At 50.2% G+C, this 18,815-nt stretch overlaps 3 protein-coding genes and 1 non-coding gene across 4 annotated transcripts; 2 read left to right on the top strand and 2 right to left on the bottom strand.

Moving 5' to 3' along the window:
• Nucleotides 1-100: 100 nt before the first annotated feature.
• On the top strand, nucleotides 101-10,572 carry FVEG_17172 (hypothetical protein; the record flags this gene model as incomplete). The annotated part of the gene is made up of 7 exons (XM_018906442.1): nucleotides 101-489; nucleotides 549-2,371; nucleotides 2,566-3,858; nucleotides 3,915-6,824; nucleotides 6,884-8,746; nucleotides 8,805-9,568; nucleotides 9,623-10,572. The coding sequence occupies 7 exons, from the start codon at nucleotides 101-103 to the stop codon at nucleotides 10,370-10,372; spliced, it is 9,792 nt and encodes a 3,263-aa protein (XP_018759960.1). The 3' UTR covers nucleotides 10,373-10,572.
• A 203-nt stretch (nucleotides 10,573-10,775) lies between these two features.
• Nucleotides 10,776-15,276, bottom strand: FVEG_12127 (hypothetical protein; the record flags this gene model as incomplete). The annotated part of the gene is made up of 3 exons (XM_018901466.1): nucleotides 10,776-11,718; nucleotides 11,766-15,144; nucleotides 15,197-15,276. The coding sequence occupies 3 exons, from the start codon at nucleotides 15,274-15,276 to the stop codon at nucleotides 11,056-11,058; spliced, it is 4,122 nt and encodes a 1,373-aa protein (XP_018759959.1). The 3' UTR covers nucleotides 10,776-11,055.
• A 2,319-nt stretch (nucleotides 15,277-17,595) lies between these two features.
• FVEG_17171 lies at nucleotides 17,596-17,678 on the bottom strand. The gene has a single exon. It is a non-coding gene; the product is annotated as a tRNA-Lys (tRNA).
• On the top strand, nucleotides 17,642-18,626 carry FVEG_17170 (hypothetical protein). Its single transcript, XM_018906441.1, has 2 exons — nucleotides 17,642-17,945; nucleotides 17,994-18,626. Exon 2 carries the CDS (start codon nucleotides 17,998-18,000, stop codon nucleotides 18,424-18,426), a length of 429 nt encoding a protein of 142 aa, XP_018759958.1. The 5' UTR covers nucleotides 17,642-17,945; nucleotides 17,994-17,997; the 3' UTR covers nucleotides 18,427-18,626.
• The last annotated feature ends 189 nt before the right edge of the window (nucleotides 18,627-18,815 follow it).

Genomic DNA, 18,815 nt, shown 5'->3' on the forward strand with positions numbered 1-18,815 from the left:
GTAGCTTACTTTATGTGCCTTAGAGTTGGCACTGAATCACCTGACCTCCATACCTATCCATCGGTAGAAACGCGGTGCCTCAGGTGCTAAGGTAGAAGCGATGCCTTCCCCCGCGACTTCCCTTCCCTCTCGGAATAGCAAGAGCGACAAAGAAAAGTCTTTGTCGCTCAACGACGCTCTCTACAACCATCTCGTGCTCCCTCCCCAACTCCCGCAAAGACAGGACTCCAATCTCGACGAGCTCGAGAAAGCCCTCCTTAACCGACTCCTGGTTTCCGTGAAGCACATGCGAGATCTTCCCGGCAATGACCAGAGTTACGTTTGGAGCTTGATCGAACGAGGCCTTCGTGCTACCCAAAGCATTCATGCCGGAGGTCACGTCGACCGAACTGCACTCATTCGAGAGCTCAACGATTTTGGAGAGTCTGACTTTCTGGTCGTCTATGTGCGGAGCCAGAACTGTGCTCTCTACATCCGCCGTGCGCAAGAGTAAGTTCTGTCTTCATACCTCACCTTCAAACCACCGCATGTCAACTAACTTGATACAGTGCTGTCTTTGGCGCCTCTGTCGTATTCGAGGCCTTTGAGACTTCGGCGCGCAATGAGGATGTTCTAGCAACCGAAAATGCGCTTCAGTGGGACTTTCCTGGATGTGCAGTGGCAGTCCCCCTTGCCACATTCCGCGAGAATGGTTTCGTCTCCAACCTAGCCAATTTCCTCGACAACGCTTCGCGAGAATCACTCACAGATTTCTCCGCACAAGCACTCAAAGCGGGAACATCTATGCCCGAGTTTCGCAACACATCAGAACCTGCTCTTATTTCCTCTATGCTCATGGCTATTCTGCAACAAAACGGTCGCCGCCTCGCCCCAACTCTTCTGCAGAAGATGGTTCGGGACGATGTGCTGTGGAACAATGCAGAAAGACCATGGAAACGACTTCCTTATTGGCTTGTGCTGCGAGTTACCATCTCCCGCTACCTTGCTCAACGGTTGGGTGAAATTGCGCGAGTTGAGTACAAGTTTTTGTTAGCTCATCTCTTCAGTGAATTTCTCACACATGTGCAGCAATCAGGAGAAATACGACTTGACCGTCTCGACTTCCTCAAGAAAAAGATTTGCCGACGGCTAGTCAAGCTGGAAGTCGATAAAGATCGGTCTCAAGATCTGGCCCAGAGAATTGAGTATCTATTCACCCAACTCGGTCCCGGATTACAGAATTCAATTTCAAAGGCAAATGCTTTCATCGAAGTGTCGTGGAAGCACCAGAAGTTGACCATGACTAAAACTATCCCTCCGCTGCCGAAGCAAGCTTCTTTCGAGGATATGAAGCTGAACCTGAAGATGAGCGGGATTACCCTCAACAAAATCTGGAGAGGCTATTCAAGGCCTTTCAAGGTCAACACTGAGAGGCAAGGTACCACGAATGTTGCACAGGCTGCCAAGCAGCATCTTAGCTCGTTCGCCCTCGAGCACTTCAAGTTAATTGACAAAGAACTCGCCATCGCCAACCTTTGCCATGAGCAAAGCCCCCTTCCACACAAAAAAGTCGTAGGCTCAGCTGCTTTGATAAGCGAGTATTTGCGACAAGCTTATAGGGCCTACGATGGCATCCCTGAACTCAAAAGCTCACTGATCTTGAACATCATGGATCTGTGGGTTACCATGGATAAGGCAGCCTGTGCGATGTACCCACTCCTCGGCGAATTTCACCCTGCCTTTCGACCTGAGATGCTTGATGTTCTGCTACTTTCTACCTTCGATGATATGAAGCGGCTGCAGAAGATACAGGTTTATCTACAGGATCGCATCGCTGCTTGCCAAGGTTCAACAACCAGCATTTTTGACGATCCTGTCCGGGGATCATTTGGTCATCGCTTCTATGATGACTCTGACATGTCTGGTGAGATGAACGACTTGCATGAGTCAATAGAGGCATGGGCGACCCATTTGCGAGACAGCAAAGAAAAGGAATGGAAGACAAAAAGCGAAGAATACTCAAGGCTATCCAAAGTCATCGATGAGAGCACATGTGTCTACATGGTGGACGAGGACAATCCCCACTTGCCCCCTTACCACGATCGCGATTGTCGTCGCTGCTACTTGAAGCGGCAGTTGAAGAGAATTAGTATCCAGGCCTACGAGCATCCACTCCCTTCTGATCCTCATGTCGCAAAAGCTGTAGTTTTCGAGCTGCTTTGCCCTCAGACTTTGGCAAAATATCGAGATGCTACATGGACCGTTATGTCGATAGCCCTGCCTGCAGAGGAAGGTGTTGACCCGAAGTGCTGGGCGCGAGACTACCAACAACTACAGAAGTATGCCAACGACTCATCAATGAGCTGCTCTCTGGCATCAGTCACTAAACCTTGTAAGTATTCAGACGACCGTTCACCCCTCATGGCCACCCTTTAGGATGGTGTCTACTCAAGCCCGAGAAGAATCACACAGTTTGTACTAAATCTGAACCATGAACACAAGTTTAGATATAAGCTGCTCTCTTCGGAATCACTTATACAAATCCAAGATTAAATTATAAGCAAGGCCCGGCTAACTTGAGAACAGTTGTCTCTACCCACTATCATTCTTTGGCATTCCCTATCGAATGGGATAACGGCAGATACGGTGTTTGTCGTCCAAACGGATTGAAGTTGGCATATTGTGATAAATGCTCAAAACAGTGGCCTAGCCGTAGGGGCCATCTGAGCTTCTTACATCATGTCAAGCTTGAGATACCCGACTCTTCCCCGTTCTCGCAGCAAGACGCTGCCTTCTTCAAGAGTATTTACGGACCATCCTCTTACGAAATCATGGCTACAGCTTCGAGATGCCCCCAGGGTATCAATGTTCATGAGTATCTTGCTTTTCAGACGGTTGCATCTGGAAAGTCCAGGCGCTGGCTATCTATTCTTGCCGAGTTGGCATCGGCCAACCTGAACTTCTCCAATGAGGCCACGATGTTACTCGTCACTCATCTGGCTCTTCAGTGCGGGCCCCTAGATGATTCCAGGAGTGAGTTTCGCATCATCCATGAGGTTTTCCGTGACCGTTCATTCTGCGAAACCTTCATAGAGCAAATATCACATCGATTGGATAGCCTGGCAGCTAATTGGAGAGAAATCTACCTCATGGAAACCATCGTCACCTTCACCCTCCGTCTCCTTGACTTTTCTTGGGAAGCACGTATGCCCAATATTTCTGAGCAGGCAATTTCCCTTTTGCTACGTGCCAGGAACACATGTGTGCGTTGGTTCAAGCTCCTTCGTGCTGAATCATACAAGGTTGTCGAAGCTGAGACAGCACGACGGTTCCAACAGTATGGTCTTTGGGCTGCTCTGTTATGCAAACGCACATACGTCCCTCTGGCTTGCGGCCGTCTTGAATTCGATGACTTGTCTCTCGAGATATTCATCCAGAGCAGTATCACAGTAAATGACAGCCTTGTGGTTAAGCTGGAGGCGCTTCCCCAGCTCCTTCAGCATACAATCATTCGAGATATCCGACTTTCATATCGACTTGCCCCAATTGTGTCGAAGCGAATTGTTGACGACTTGGAAGTCTTCCGACGATCCCTCTGTGAGATGTGGCCGGAGGAAGAAGGATGTCCTCGAGTTTTCTCGCAAGTGAAATTGTACCCAGAAGCGCCGGACTGGGTATTTTGCCGATCTAGAACAGGCGACAGCGTTGACTCGATCGAGCAGAACGTTTCATTCAACTGTGTTAGAGGGCTTCTCCTTGTCGATTGCCAACCGATGGGAAAACTTCCAGAAGACCCGAAATATTCTGTTGTTCTGAACGAACTTTTTGGTAACCAAGCTCTTCTGACATTTCCATCACGTCGCCCGGGGATGCAGTACAGTAAGTGTACCTTAGCGACTTTGCGAACAACGTGCTGTATGCTAATTGAGTAACAGGCCTATGCGTGAAACCTTATAGATACCAAGTCCATGTGGGATATGGTAGTGGAACGCAGGAATTGATTGTTAGAGCTTTCCGAGGAAACTATGCACTGCAATTGATCCCACGTGAGACCTTTCAGGGCGACTACCCCGATCTTCCTGGACCCCTTGTGCACAATTGCTTCCACTGGATGCACTTGAGAACGGGAGACATTTTTGTAACCTCCAAGGACAGACCCTGGCCGAATGAGCCTCACAAGGGGTACATTTTGAGCCTCAAAGACTGCACATGTTCGAGGACGCGCCTTTACCGAGGCCTTCTTACAAAGGATTATATTGTCAACCCGTCAAGCCCACTCTTTAATCGTATTAGCCGAATCCTAGACTCGCTTGAAGATCGCAGCCAGATCACTGTGTATCAACCTGGAGGAGACCGGAACCTTACCGTGGAGCTTCCAAGACTCAACATCGTGTTCTACACTAACAAGAACCGTCTACTTCAGTCGCCTCAGCTGCAATGCCAAATCGACAAGGACCAAGATTCTGGGACCTGGTACGGCCTCCGCAGTAAGCTGGTATGCACTAGCCTTACCAACCCGATGCACAGGTCTATTTTGGTGCCTCTCGGGCCCGTCTCTGCTAGGTCAGAAGGGTGTCATGTAACAGTGAGGGTCGAACCCTCGGATAAATTTGGAAGGTTCAATATCAACAGCACACTTGGGCGGATCGACTGTGCACCTGAGCCTACACTGGTTTTTACCAAGGCTCTTCTTCACGCGTGCACATCTTTTCTTCTGCCCGATCCTCTGACCGGCCGCACTGGAGCCGAAGAAGCTATTGAATGGCTTCAAGCGGGCATATCTCAGCCATGGTCCCCCCTAACCCCACCCTCTATGTTGGTACTGCACAAGATAGCTGGGTTAACGCCGAGAAGAGTGTACTATCCACAAGATCTTAAGGTTATGCGTACAGATACCTGGATTGAGTCCCTTCCTATCATTCTTCAGAACTCGGCATATAGGCAGATTGTGGATCGTATCCTTCAGGAGTCTGCAACTTTAGGAATGTTTACAGCCAAAGAACAGGTTATTGTGAAGATGGCAGAGCTCCCTCCTTCAGGAGATATGCATCTACATGCACGAGCGATGTTTCGACAAGGTGCTGTCACAAGGTGTCCAGGGATTACCTCCAGCTGCACACAACCAGCTAACCAGAAGTACATGTCTCGGGATCGCCCCTCAACAGTCAACATCATGCATCGCAATGTGCTTGAAGTCACAAACCTGATCCGGAAATGGCCCCAGAGCTTCAAGACGACACATTGTATTGCCCAAACTCTCTCACAAGGCAGCACTGTTGGTGGATTTACATCGGCCTTCAGTGGGATATCTATCAATGAGAAGCTGAAAGTTAATATCCTTCAACATTGGGGGTCGTTGGTCCGGTTTTGCCGTGACTCAACAGATCGATACAAGTTGATGTACCTCTTCGGGCCAATGTCATTCCATCTCGACGCAAATATGCCACTTCTTCGAACCCTTGTTGCTTCCGCGGTATTCAGTGATCTGAAGGATCTTGAATTACCCAAATGGGATGAGTTTGATCATTTCCAACCGAACCAGGCACCACAGCTTGATTACATTCTGCATCTGCTGAAGCCCTACAGAGTTACTGCGCCGGAGAACGATGCGATGGGCTTGGGACAGTATTCGAGTGGAAAACTATTACGCAAGTTGCAAATCGAGCAAGCGAAACACGAAGCCAAAGTTGAAGATGATTGCAAGTACTTGGCCAACTACCTCCTCAACCAATGGCCCTGTCTGGAACCGAATGTCAGTGGTCTATCTCGGTCTGTGCTGATTGACATCGGGCCTGCGCTGGAAGTCATTCGTCCCGAGTGGAAACGCCTGTTCATGAACAAAGATCTCACTGAGCATCTCAAAGAGGTCCAGGCAATTCTTGATAGACGAAACCTAGAAGACCGATACGAACCACCTACGGTTCCCTTATCCGAGGAGACCTACACGGTAAGTATGCGAGATGGTACTGAAACCGTCGACCTTCGGCAACTGCTGGCCAGACCGTATCGTATTCTTAAGGCCACAACGAGCACGAATCAAATTCCTTCTTCAGTCTTGGTGGATCGGCCATTTTTGACGGAGAAGGACTTTTTTCCAGGGTTCGGCAATGCCACTTGGCAAAGAAACACAGGTTCCGTGGCCAACCCCCCTTGGCCTGGTCTCACAAGGCCTCATAATGCCCAAATGGATAAGAGTTTGTCGGAATCAACTGTGAGGTCAGAATCCAGTATGAAATTGAATCTCATAACCCAACGCTTGGAAGCATCTAGGTCGGCTGTTCGGCGCCGTTATGCAGCGGACTTCCAGGAGAGTCTCGCCGCCTTCCAGCACACTCCTTTGTCCAGTACTAAAGAGTCGATGAAATCTCGAGAATTTGAGATCCACTCCAGTCTGGAGAAGGTCGAGGGCTCCTTCGGGGCGATCTGTACAGCCTTGGAATCAAGTGGAATACTCTCACAAAGAAGGATTTTTTGGCTCAAGGCAGGAAACCTGTGGCCGATTGTGACCAAGGCTACACTTCTTTCTTGTCTCGGATCGGCTTCTAATGTCACACAATTCGGAAGCGGAATGAAAAGGGCCATTTTAGAAATGGGAGTTGATATTACGAAACACCAAAGACTGGTCCGACTTCATGACCTGGCGTCAAAAAGCGTCTCGGGAAGATACCACGAAGAGGAGTCCAACGAGGGACATTCGAATTGGAAGCCCGAAGAGCATCCAGATTGGCTCCTGTTAGAAATAGAATCGAACATGATGATCCGTCCTGTTCAAGTTGATGTAGCTTTAGCCACAATATCCCCTGGGTCGGGATCCAATTCTGTGCTTCAGATGAACATGGGCCAAGGTAAGTTGTCCCTGAAAGAAAACAATATCGGCCAATTTGAATATTAATCAGTTTCGCAGGGAAAACCTCCTGTATTATCCCTATGGTTGCGGCAGCACTCGCCAACAAGAAACAGCTTGTGCGAGTTATTGTACCAAAAGCTCTGCTCCAACAAACAGCTCAGCTGTTGCAGGCCAGACTCGGGGGTATCCTTGGAAGGGGTATTCGGCATGTCCCCTTCTCACGTCGAACTCCGACTACCGAAAAAAACATGCGAGCCTATCATTCAATACACAGAGACATGCTCAAGTCTGGAGGTGTCATGATCTGCCAACCCGAACATCAGATGTCATTCATGCTTAGCGGCCGACAGCGGCTCCTGGACGAGCAGCCAGCGCAAGCAGGACCGATGATTAAGGTCCAAGAATGGCTCACAAGGGTGTCAAGAGATATCCTAGACGAGTCGGACTATACTCTCGCAGTGAGAACCCAGCTTATCTACCCATCTGGAGCTCAGACTACAGTTGATGGACATCCACATCGCTGGCTTGTGGTTGAAGCCGTGCTGAGACTTGTTGATAACCATCTGTATGGTTTATCAAGATCTTTTCCTCACTCCATCAGCGTTATTCGACGAAACGGGGGCGGATTCCCCTTTGTCTTCTTCCTCAGGCAAGACGTTGAGGATGAGCTGGTGCGGAGACTTACAGCAGACATTTGTCACGGTGCTGGTGGCATTCTGCCTCTTACTGAACAGGCAATGGCAGCTAAAGACAGAGTCGCCGTCAAGAACTTTCTTATGCATGGTCGGCCTAACGCTGCGAATATAGAGCGGATCCGGAACCTCTCACCAGACAAGCCTAGCTTGAGACAATCAGTTTATCTTCTTCGAGGTCTCCTTGTCAATCGCATCTTAATGATGACCCTCAAGAAGCGCTGGAATGTAGAGTACGGCCTCCATCCGCATCGCGATCCTATAGCAGTGCCTTTTCACGCCAAAGGTGTTCCGAGCGATCAATCCGAGTGGGGTCATCCTGACGTCGCAATACTATTCACTTGTTTGGCATTCTACTATGATGGTGTAAATCTAGCTCAACTTCGACAATCACTCGAACATATCCTCAAGTCCGACGATCCATCAACCGAATACGATAACTGGACCCAGAGCTCTGAAAATTTCCCTTCTTCCCTTAAGGCCTGGAACTCAATCAACGTGGATGACGAGATACAGCTTCGAGAGATTTGGAGGGTCGTGCGGTACAATGAGGTAGTCATCGATTATTTCTTGAACAACTTCGTGTTCCCACGACACGCCAAGCAGTTTGAGGTAAAGCTTCAGGCCAATAGCTGGGACATTCCACTCTCACCCCTAGGAAGCACAACAGAGAACGACAAAGAGACAACAAGCAAACCGCTGAGTACAGGCTTCAGTGGTACCAATGACAACAGAACAATGCTTCCTTTGAACATTCAACAACAAGATCTGCCGAGTCTTCATCACACAAGCGCAGAAGTTTTGACCTATCTCCTTCACCCTCGAAATCGACATTGCATTCTACCTTGGGATGTGAAAACTCAACACATGGGGAGGGCCACCGAGATGGATCTCCTATGGTGCCTTCAGTCGAAGTCCATCCGCATCCTGATCGATGCAGGAGCCCAGATATTGGAGATGGACAACTATACTCTGGTTCAGCAGTGGCTAAAGATTGACCATTTCGCTTTGGCAGGCTTGTACTTTGATGAAGAAAACAAACCTTGGATTCTGACCAAGGAAGGAAGAAAAACACCCCTTCTCGCGTCGCCTTTTGCTGATGACCTTTCAAAATGCTTGGTATACCTTGATGAGGCCCACACCCGTGGCACTGATCTCAGGCTTCCTCCTAAAGCTAGGGGTGCCCTCACTCTTCGTCTGGGCCAGACCAAAGACCACACTGTTCAAGGTAAGTTTGGCATGCAGCAACCAGGACCTTTAGAGGCCGATTAGCTAACAACTCGTAGCTGCTATGCGTCTACGACAGCTGGGAACAACTCAGATTGTTTCTTTCTTTGTCCCTCCTGAGGTGCACCAGAGCATCTCAGACCTGCGAAAAAAGACTATTCATGAACCCATCGACTCAGCCGATGTCATCGAATGGCTTTTGGACAACACATGTGACCAAATTGAGCAGCTGCAGCCCTTGTACTATTCACAGGGCATGGATTACTGCCGTCGGATGCAGGCCGCTTTAGATCACCCGGACTTCTTGACCGACAAGCCTCAGCGAAAAGCGTATGTCCAGGCGATTAAGCAGGACGAACAGCAAAGCCTGCAGAATCTTTATGAGCCCAAATTAAAGAACCGCGCCGTCGGCATGCAGACATCTAACAACGCGGTTCTGAAAGGCTTTATTCATGACCTCAACGCAAGACGCAAAACCTTTCAAGATACTGGCCGAGCTGTTCATGCCTCTGCTCTACAGGAAGTCGAGCAGGAGAGAGAGGTTGCCTTCGAGGTTGAATCGGTGCGACAAGTCAAGAAGCCTCAACACTTTGCTGCTTTCTCTTTCCCAGGTCTCAACGCCAGCCTCGAGGCTTTTATCAAAACTGGGAGGCTTCCTGCAGATACGAATTATTTCACTCACGTATTCCATGCCCTGTCAAAGACAGGAACTGGTCGCAAGTACAAAGTTCAACCGAATGTAACCAAATCAAAATTACTCGAGACGGCCGAGTTTGGCAGAACTATCAAGCCCAAGGGAGACCTCTCTACCGATGACTTCTTGGTATGTGTTTTACTCACTTATCCTCTAACAATTGTAGAACTAACAAAGCCTCAGCGTCCCGTCAATTGGATCATTTGGAGCTCCGTCGCCGAGATCGCTGTCATCATCACGCCGGAAGAAGCTGAAGCTTTGATTCCCATCATGCGGAACTCAGGTGTCCCCACGCATCTTCTAGTTTACTCTGCACCAATTACACGAAAAATGCTCCGATTCAACGATCTAACTTTCCATAGCATTCCTTCTCTACCTAATGACTGGAAAGCTCCAGAATGGCTTCGGGTTGAGCTGGGAATCTACGCCGGGCGCTTGTACTTTGAGTGGGGCGAATACGATGCCATGTGCTCCTTACTCGGAATCCAGAGTGGCGAGCTCGGCGGCCATGCACAGGATGAAGAGCCTACTGAGACTGATACGGATGCCGAGACAGAGACATCTAAGCCACGAACTGACCTCGAACACAAGCTCACCAAAAGTCCTCTAACGTTTCTACAAGACTGGCTAGCAGTCCGTCGCCGTGGGCAGGACTTCGCTCACAGCCCCATGGGCTTTGTCAGTCAGGGCAAGCGTCTCCAAGAGGACCATGTCTTCTTCAAGGCAGCAGAAATAGACAATGGGATATCTGAAGAGACTGTGCTGGCACCAGTTCGATTGTCCAGTTTAGTTGAAAACGATGGGCAGGACGATGATGGCTACTATGGCGTCGACGACATGGGTGCCAACGAGGCTGGAGATAGTGACTCCAGCGACGACGATAAAATCGAGTACGACGAGTCCGAGTATGCCAGCGCATCATCAACCGATTGAGAGTAATTTTGGAAGTAATTCATCGCTTTTGACAATGGTTTAAGTTATGAGGATATAGATGGGTTGGTATGAGGTCTTGGTCATGTCGATGGCATTTGTGCGGTCTAGTGTAATAATATATGTATGAGCTTTGTAACATGTGTGAGTTCATGACAGAAGGAGTGATAATCTTCTCAAAATATCCCTTAGATGATGAGAACTCAATATGAGCATAGGAAGATGTTATGGCTCTTAATGATACTTGACCCTTTGAGGAACTGATATTCCATCATAAAATTATTACAGCAGGCCCTCAAAGCGATTCTGGACAGCAAGAGAATGCAAACAGACTTTCTAGTCAGGCAGTTTTCCCCTGCTTGTTTCAAAAACCCACATCAACAGAGATTTTCACCGGTCAATGTTGTTTTACGGAAACGCAATTAGATTGAGAGAATCAATACATCTTTATCTCAATTACTTGGGCAAACACGGGTTATCCGACCATATCTGGCATGATGCCTTCCCATCCATCTAATTGCCTCTGAATTTAACCCATGTCCCAGCATCAACCATTACACCTCCCGTCCAAGAAAATTCGTTTCAAATTGTGACAATAATACAGAGCAAATCGCTCGACATGAATGCGCCATTTTTCAATACAAATAGAGTTCGTTGCATCATAACATTCTTCAGTTGGCAGATTCCTAAACCAGACTGTCTTCCAGACGCTTGAGCTCATGAGGTGTCCACTGGTAAACACCTTGTCGAAGAGCAGAGAGGACAGTCTCTCGCTTGACAAGCTGAGACGGGACGTTGGTACGACAAGAGGCAGCGATACAGCTGTTGTCAGTCCAGCCGACACGGAAGTCATCACCCCACCAAACACGGAGGTTTTGAGAAACGCGCACGGTGATCAGAACCGATGAGAGGTCTGTATAGCCATCCAGATCAACACGGGTCAGCTCGTAGCCGCCCTCGGAAAATGTTGGACAAGCCGGTACTTGCTTGGTTTCCGACCAAGCGATGGACTCTTCGGTAGATGATGTTTCATTCCAGCGGTAGGCTGAGATCTCAAACTCGCACCACTTCTCGTCTCCATGGGCATCACATCCAAGGCTGGCTCCAAAGAGGTCGAATCGAAAGCAAGGGCTGGCGGCGTGGGGGCCTACACCAATCTGGGCGACGTCTCCTGAAATCGTGGATGTTGTGTTGGAGAGTGCTGGGGGAACAAACTCCACTAGTTGACCACCAGAGGTAGGGATATATGGTTGAGATTGCCTAGAAGAAGGTGGTGCGATAAGGAAACCTCCTGAAAACCAGATGTTCTCGACGGGATTGAAGAGAGGTCCGGGTTTGGAGTTATCGAACTGAAAAATATTAGCAAAGATCTATGTATGAGTAGATGGCCACTTACATCAATGGTGGTATTGCCAATGCTTCCTCCTGTTGCACAGATGGAAGGAGAACTGGCTTTGGAAGTCGTTTCTGTGGCCGTGGGAGAAGTCACACTGGAGTCAGAGGCAGTGGTGTTAGACCATGACATGCCTTGACGGCGAAAGAAACGCTTTCGTGGAACAGTGACGGTTGCAAGAGTGGTGAGAGGGTAGTCAATCGTGTAAGAAGTGGTCTCATCCATGATGACATTGGTCCAGGTAGTGGTCTGTAGAGTGGCAGTGCCTGTAGAAAGAGGCCAGAGAGTGTTCTCGCTTGCAACGGGTCCGTACGCAGTCTGGGGAAGCTGGTTAGAAGAACCGTCACCTGATGGGTTACTGGTAAAGGGAGGCTGCTCTGCTCCATCTGAAAAGACAGGACCATTTGAAGTGTCAACAACAGAAGTAACAGTCCAAGTTAAAGTTCCAGTGGTTGTACCGGAAGCGGAAGTGCCCTGTGCATCGGCGCTAGCATCGGTGAGTATAACCGAAATGGAGTCTTCGGGCATTCCGTCATTGTAGCCGTTGAGAGTTGGGATACTGGTAGAAAGAGGGCCCTGGTCTCCTGTAGTGAGGACAGGCTCAGAGTTAGATGGGGGCGTAATGTCAGCAGAGGTTTCTTGTGGAAAATCAGCAGAAACACCAAGCGCAGAAGAGTCACTGAAGACAATGGTCTGCTCAGTCGGTGTTGGCTTTCCGTCAGGGCCAAGTACGACAGCAGTTGTGACCGTGGTGAATGCTTGCGGAGAACCAAGAGATGAATCAGCTTGATCACCAGTAAGGCTTGTTCCAGCAGGATTTACAGTACCAGTGGGAACGACAAATGTCGAATCAACAACTGTTGGAAGGCCATCTGTTCCGATGATTGTGTAGGTAATGCAGGTGGTGAGGCCAGGCACCTCATCATCATTTCCATCGGAGGGCAGAACCGGGGAGGAAGTCACTGGACCAGGATTCCCAGTGGGTAGGCCAGATGTCAGTGAGTCGGAGACAAAAGAAGGATTGCCAGGTGATTCGGATTGGGTGTTGGCTGATCCTGGGATAACCCAGGTTGAATCGACAATGGTTGGAAGACCATCGGGTCCAATGGTGGTGTAGCTGGTACAAGTGGTAATTCCTTCGCTTCCATCATCCGATCCAGAGGCATCCGAAGGTCCAGAGGAGGGTAGTTCAGGAGCTCCAGTGGTTTGCATGGATATGGCAGATGTAGCGCCGTTGGGTAGAGAACCCGATGCCCACGAGGGTCCTTCGGTGCCAATGCTGACACCGGGGTCAGTGTTTGTCGGACCAGGGATGACCAAAGTCGTGCCCACGACTGTAGGAAGACCATCGGAACCAAAGATAGTGTAACTTGTGGAAGTGGTGATAGGGGTGGCGCCGCCCGAGTTGGATGTTTTAGAAACGGGTCCTGGAATATCATCGGGCCCGAAGGTTGACAGGCCGGAAATGGTCAAGAAGCCCCCTGAAGGGTCTGAGCCAGGTGCGCCAGATGGATGTCCAGAGTCAGAGTCAGATCCAGTTACAGGAACAGCCCAGGTGGATTGGACCACCGTGGGAAGCCCGTCAGTGCCAATGATGGTGTAGCTTGTGCATGTTGATGAGCCAGAGCCCCCAGACCCATCCTGAGGTAAGCCAGGCGCAGAAATTGGACCAGTGGGGATGCCACCCACATCAATTGGTATGCCAGAGAGCGAGGCTTGGGGAATGCCAGTTACGGGAAGCTGTGAGGAGTCTTCAAAGGTAGGTGTGCTGGAAGGGATAACCCATGTGGAGTCAATCACTGTAGGAAGACCGTCAGTGCCAGTGATGGTGAATGTTGCACATGTAGTGATTCCTCCTTCAGGTCCGCTGCCAGGAAGAGATTCAGCCTGAGAGTTGGAAGGACCCTGTGAGCCAGGGACACCAGCAGATACAGCAGAGGGTAGTGGAAATACTGTAGGAACTCCGCCTGGGAGGCCGGGATTGTTGCCACTCTGGGTGAGACCTGGGGTAGCTGAAGGCTGTTCTTGGCCGGGGCTAATATTGCTTCCGCTGCTGACAATAGTGGGTAGTCCGTCTTGGCCAGTAATGGTGATGAAGGAGGGAACAGGTTGGCCGGCATCATTTCCACCTGGGACGTTGGTGAACCATGGAGAGTTCTCGCCTTGACCTTGAGGACCAGCTTGAGTGGTCACGGGGAGACTGTCGCTCGCCTCTTGAGGAGGCATAGCAGAAGGGAATTGGGGCTGGCTTCCTGGTATACCACCATTGCTTGGAGAGCCAGGTGCCGGGAAAGGAGTGGGGGCAGCAGTGTTGCCGCCAGAAGTTCTAGGGAAACCCGCAGAGGAATCATCACCAGAAGCGCCATCAGAATACCCAGGTGCACCATTGGAACCAGGGATTTGGGAGAAGGATGGGGAGTTGGGGTTGTTTTGAGAGCTGTTCTCACCATCTGATCCAGAGCTGTCGCTAACGCCCGATTCAGACCCAGAGTTGGAGCCGGAGTTTGAGCTATTGGAATCATCACTAGGATCGTTGGCACCACCGACGCCATTACCGTTGCCTGTGCCGTGACCATCTTCGGGGTCGCTACTATCACCAGATTCTGTACCATCATCTGACCCTGTACCAGAGCTTGAAGGGCTACCATCGGGACCCCAAATGTCGAGTGTCAACGTGGTGAAAGGAGGGACAGAAGATGCCGGCATCAGAGAAGTGAAATCCGCAGGCTTGGTAGGGAAGGGTGATGGGAACTCTGAGTCATCAGAACCCGAATCGTCAGGCCAAGGGAAATCTTGTCCGTCTTGAGTATCTGTGGGGTAGACAGTGATAACAACAGTCTTTGTGGAGCGGAGAGAACAGGTAAGAAGGTCAGAGGTACCGGCATTGGGAGAACCGGGTGATCCAGGGATGTTCTGGGGTGCATTGGTAGGAAAGCTGCCAGGAACGATAATTGAACCAGCACCAGGGATATTGGGAGAGGAATTGCCAGGAAGGTTTCCCGGAACACCACCAGGGACACCACCAGGGACACCACCAGGGACACCACCAGGGACACCACCAGGGACACCACCAGGGACACCACCAGGGACACCACCAGGGACACCACCAGGGACACCACCAGGGACACCACCAGGGACACCACCAGGAACACCACCGGGGAGACCACCGGGAATGCTGCCAGGAACACCACTAGGTCCATTAGGAGGGAGACCGTTAGAGCCACCGTCGGTAGAGCCGGGGCCGACGCTGCTGGGCAAGGAGCCAGGAACGTTTCCGGCAGCGCTGCTTGGGTACGAAGGGTTACCAGACCCGTCGGTGTTGCCAGGAATGGTGTTGCCAGAGCCACCAGGCGAGCTACCAACTGGGCTTCCGTTGGGGTTTCTGTTATCCAAGGTTAGCCGGGGACAAAGGTGAGCGGTGCGTTGTAACTTACCCGTAGTCAGTTGCCTGAGCGGCAGTATGACCCAAGAGACCAGTGGCCACAAGGACCCCGAGAGACGCGGCGATACGCATCTTGGATGGTCAACTTCAACGTGAAGAAAGTCGAGCAGTTGAGGGGCGTGTACAAGGAGAAGAGAAGGTGTGGGATGATTGCTGTTGGTGGGCAAGTGTAAAATGCTTTGCCAGAAAAGCTGAGAAGAGAGAGCTTGAAGATGAATGCAACAGAAACGAGAGGACTGAGAAGATGCCTCTTCTCGAGCTGAGGAGGATTGAGGATGAAGGGAAAAGAAGATGAGGTGGGATGAAGAAGAGAAGAGGAAGTTTTGGGAGCGAGATCGAAAGGAGAAGGATATATACGGTGGGTGCCAGGGCGGAGGGGGACGAGGGTAGGAGTTCCTTCCTCCTGGAGCGGCAGAATGTTGGGGATGACGCGTTGGGGAGTTGCGCGAGCCAGAGGAAGTCACGACGAAGAGGAGGAAGGAGCGCGGGCACTGCGTGAGGCAGTTGCCAGCCGGCAGTTGTCTCCCTATTGGACCAGAGGACCAACCAAAGAGACAGGCGCATCAATCAATGTGAGAACGAAATCTAGACTTGCACTTGCATTCAGTAATTCAAAAATATCAGATTAGTCTCTATTGACATTACAAGATGTCCATCTCTTCAAGTTCCAAGATTGTGATATGATGTTTCATCGGCAACTTCAACTTCGAGCCCAGGAAATCCAATTCAAGTCACCACATGGGCTGTTGAGCGAGTCGAAAATCGGTAGCGAATGCTCCTTCCTATTCCCCAGCTGTTGGCAGCGTCCTGTACCTGGACGCCACGCATGATGGGACGATTTCTCGCGAGGCAAGCACTCGGGCAGCAGGCAGGCATGCAAGGTTTTGATACCTCAGTCATTGAGGATCCCAACCAGGCAGCCTTCCATTTTTGAGATACGGAGGTGCTTCCAGTGAAGGGAATGTACTAGATGTGGTCAGAATCCCAAATGAGAGAGGTTCATGCGCAGAATAAGAGTACACTGACATCGAGCTGAATTGTCAAACCTACCAATAGCAGTTCTGTGGATTAGATAATCAAAAAACACTTGTATTATGGTAATTCATTATCCGTGGCTCATACAACATCATCCGAATAATCAGTGTAAGGGGGAGGTGCATCGGGGTGAGGATCCTCATGGGCATCGTCTTGGTATGCCCGACCATTCGCAGCAGTATTCTCAGCAGGGTCCCTACTCTCCTCCTCGATGCGAGCCGTCCACTGAGCTGCACCAGCTGTAGTTGTCAGGAGAAAGAAGAGCGACAAGACAGGGATGAGTTCAAGAATCATGGCGACTGTGCCGAACCAAACATACTCCCACGCGCGATCCCTCAATGCCTTCTTCTGCTCAGCCTTTGAGAAACCTTTGATTTGGAACCAGCGATAATGCGCAAGCTTGCCGAGTCGAGTTCCAGTGATGATGATAAACGCAGGCGTGCCAACGACTGGAACGAGGTTGAGCGGCAGGAAGACAATGAGCTCAACAATCTGAATGATGCTCCATGGTGTGTAGATGGCAGCAGTAGTGGGCTTTCCGAGCATCCTGACGGGGTTAGGTGCGTCCAAGAAGAGGATTCGCTGTGGTGCAACAAGGTCTTTATGTCCAAGCTTGATGAGAGCCGCCTACAATTGTCAGTCACTGAACTACAAACAACAGCCGTTTCTCGGTCCCATTACTTACATCAAATACATCCACTCGGCATTCGTCAACGAAGAAGCCCTCGAACAGACCCTGGATGATGACCAATCCTTCGCCTAGTACCAATACCACAGCATTGACCCACGCGCCCCAGCCATGGAAGATCGCTAAGAAAGCATACTGGGGTAAGAAGGCAAACGTAAAGAGTAAAAGGTACACCAAGAAAGATATCAGAGATATTGGCAGGATCCTTCCAACCAGGAGTGGCCAGAACTCGCGGTTTTGAATGAAGAACCAGATGCCACGTAAAGGATACGACGCGGCAACGCCGGCCCTCTTGAGGTACAGCCACGGCCGATGGATTGGGCCTGTCCAAGGTCCTACATGAGGATGGTTTGGGTTCTGATACGAGCCGTTGGAGGGCATTTTGACGATCGATATGCAGTGATGGAGATTCTTCAAGGCATCACCACGAAGGGCTTACAGTTTACATGTGGTGTTGCAGGCAACAATAACAGCGACTGTGACGTCAAAGAGCGGAAAATCTGGCTGAAGAGTGGGGCCGTGCAGTCCTCACTCAACCTCGACTGGTTCAATGGCGTTTCAGAACCTTCTGAAATCTCAGCAATGGGAGAACTGTGCAGCACAACTAACTTTACGGAAACTTGCAAAAAAGAAAGCCTCGCAAACGCTCGCAATCGAATTATAGGAACAGCCCGATGCGGGGGTCGAACCCGCAACCTTGAGATCGCGTACTCGTAAGAGTCTCACGCTCTACCGATTGAGCTAACCGGGCGTGGCTCTTATTGGTTGGGAGCCGTGGCCTCAGTCGCGTACTGGTGCTGTCGGAGTTGGAGAGATTCAGTCGCCGCTCGAGGAGTTTCTGAGGGAGACGTGAGAAAGCAGAGATGATGTTGATGCTTTCTAACCCTTTTCATAATAGCTTTGAGACTCGAGCGGGGTAATAGATGTACCGTCTTTGAGGCTGATAACTGTGACAGATTGGGTTAAACGACGTTTCTATCATTATCATCTCCTGACTTACGTGATTCTAATAACCAATGTGAGACACACCGGCCCTTGGTGATGTTGGTTGCTAATAGATCGACAGCATCATGAATCGCAAGATCGAATGCCAGTGCGGCGCAGTCCAAATCACAGCTTCGCGACCCCAGCCCCTCAGCGTCTACTGCTGTCATTGTATTGAATGTCAGAAACAATCGGCTTCTGCCTTCGGTACATCAGCCATCTTCCCAGCTGACGGTATGTGGCCTCTATCTAAAGATGTCATATCCAAGCTCGGAGTCTGGAAACGACCTACAGACGAGGGAAATACCCTGGAGTGCTACTTTTGCAAGACGTGCGGCGTGAGGGTCCTGCACCGTAGCGTCTTGCCAGACGGCCAAGGGAAGCCATATATTTCGGTGAAGGGGGGTTGCGTTGAGGGTTTGAGTTGGGAGAATGCGAAGCATATTTACACTCGAAGCGCTCGTGTTCCTGTGCCTGAAGGGGGTTATCAGACTGTACCTGAAGGACAGGATTAAACTTTGAGCATGGGAAGCAATCAAGCTTCAACGCAGACGTGAGAAGGATGGTTCTGGGTCTTGAGCATGTAGGACCAGAAGAATATTTGAACAAGTTTGTAGAAATGATTGATTATGATAATGATAATCTCGCGTATCTAATACGATGATAATACGTAGCAGGCGGGGTCATCGGAAATCCGGCCCCTGTCGGAGGTGCCAAAACACCATAAAGCCGATCCCGTGAACCATCTCCGACCGAATTTGAGCATTATCGTGCCGGGACGTTACCTCGACTTGACCCTCAATATGACCATGTACTTTCCATGAGGCAAGCTAATATCAGAGTTTGACATCGACCTAAGCCTCAATGATAATGTCGATAGCCTTGAGTATAGACAGGGGAATGA

The sequence above is a fragment of the Fusarium verticillioides genome, chromosome 4 (genome assembly GCF_000149555.1).
Source record: "Fusarium verticillioides 7600 chromosome 4, whole genome shotgun sequence".
Lineage (NCBI taxonomy): Eukaryota > Fungi > Ascomycota > Sordariomycetes > Hypocreales > Nectriaceae > Fusarium > Fusarium verticillioides.

Coding starts and splice junctions, on each gene's coding strand:
- FVEG_17170 (XM_018906441.1), top strand. CDS start 17,998: ATGAATCGCAAGATCGAATGCCAGTGCGGCGCAGTCCAAATCACAGCT.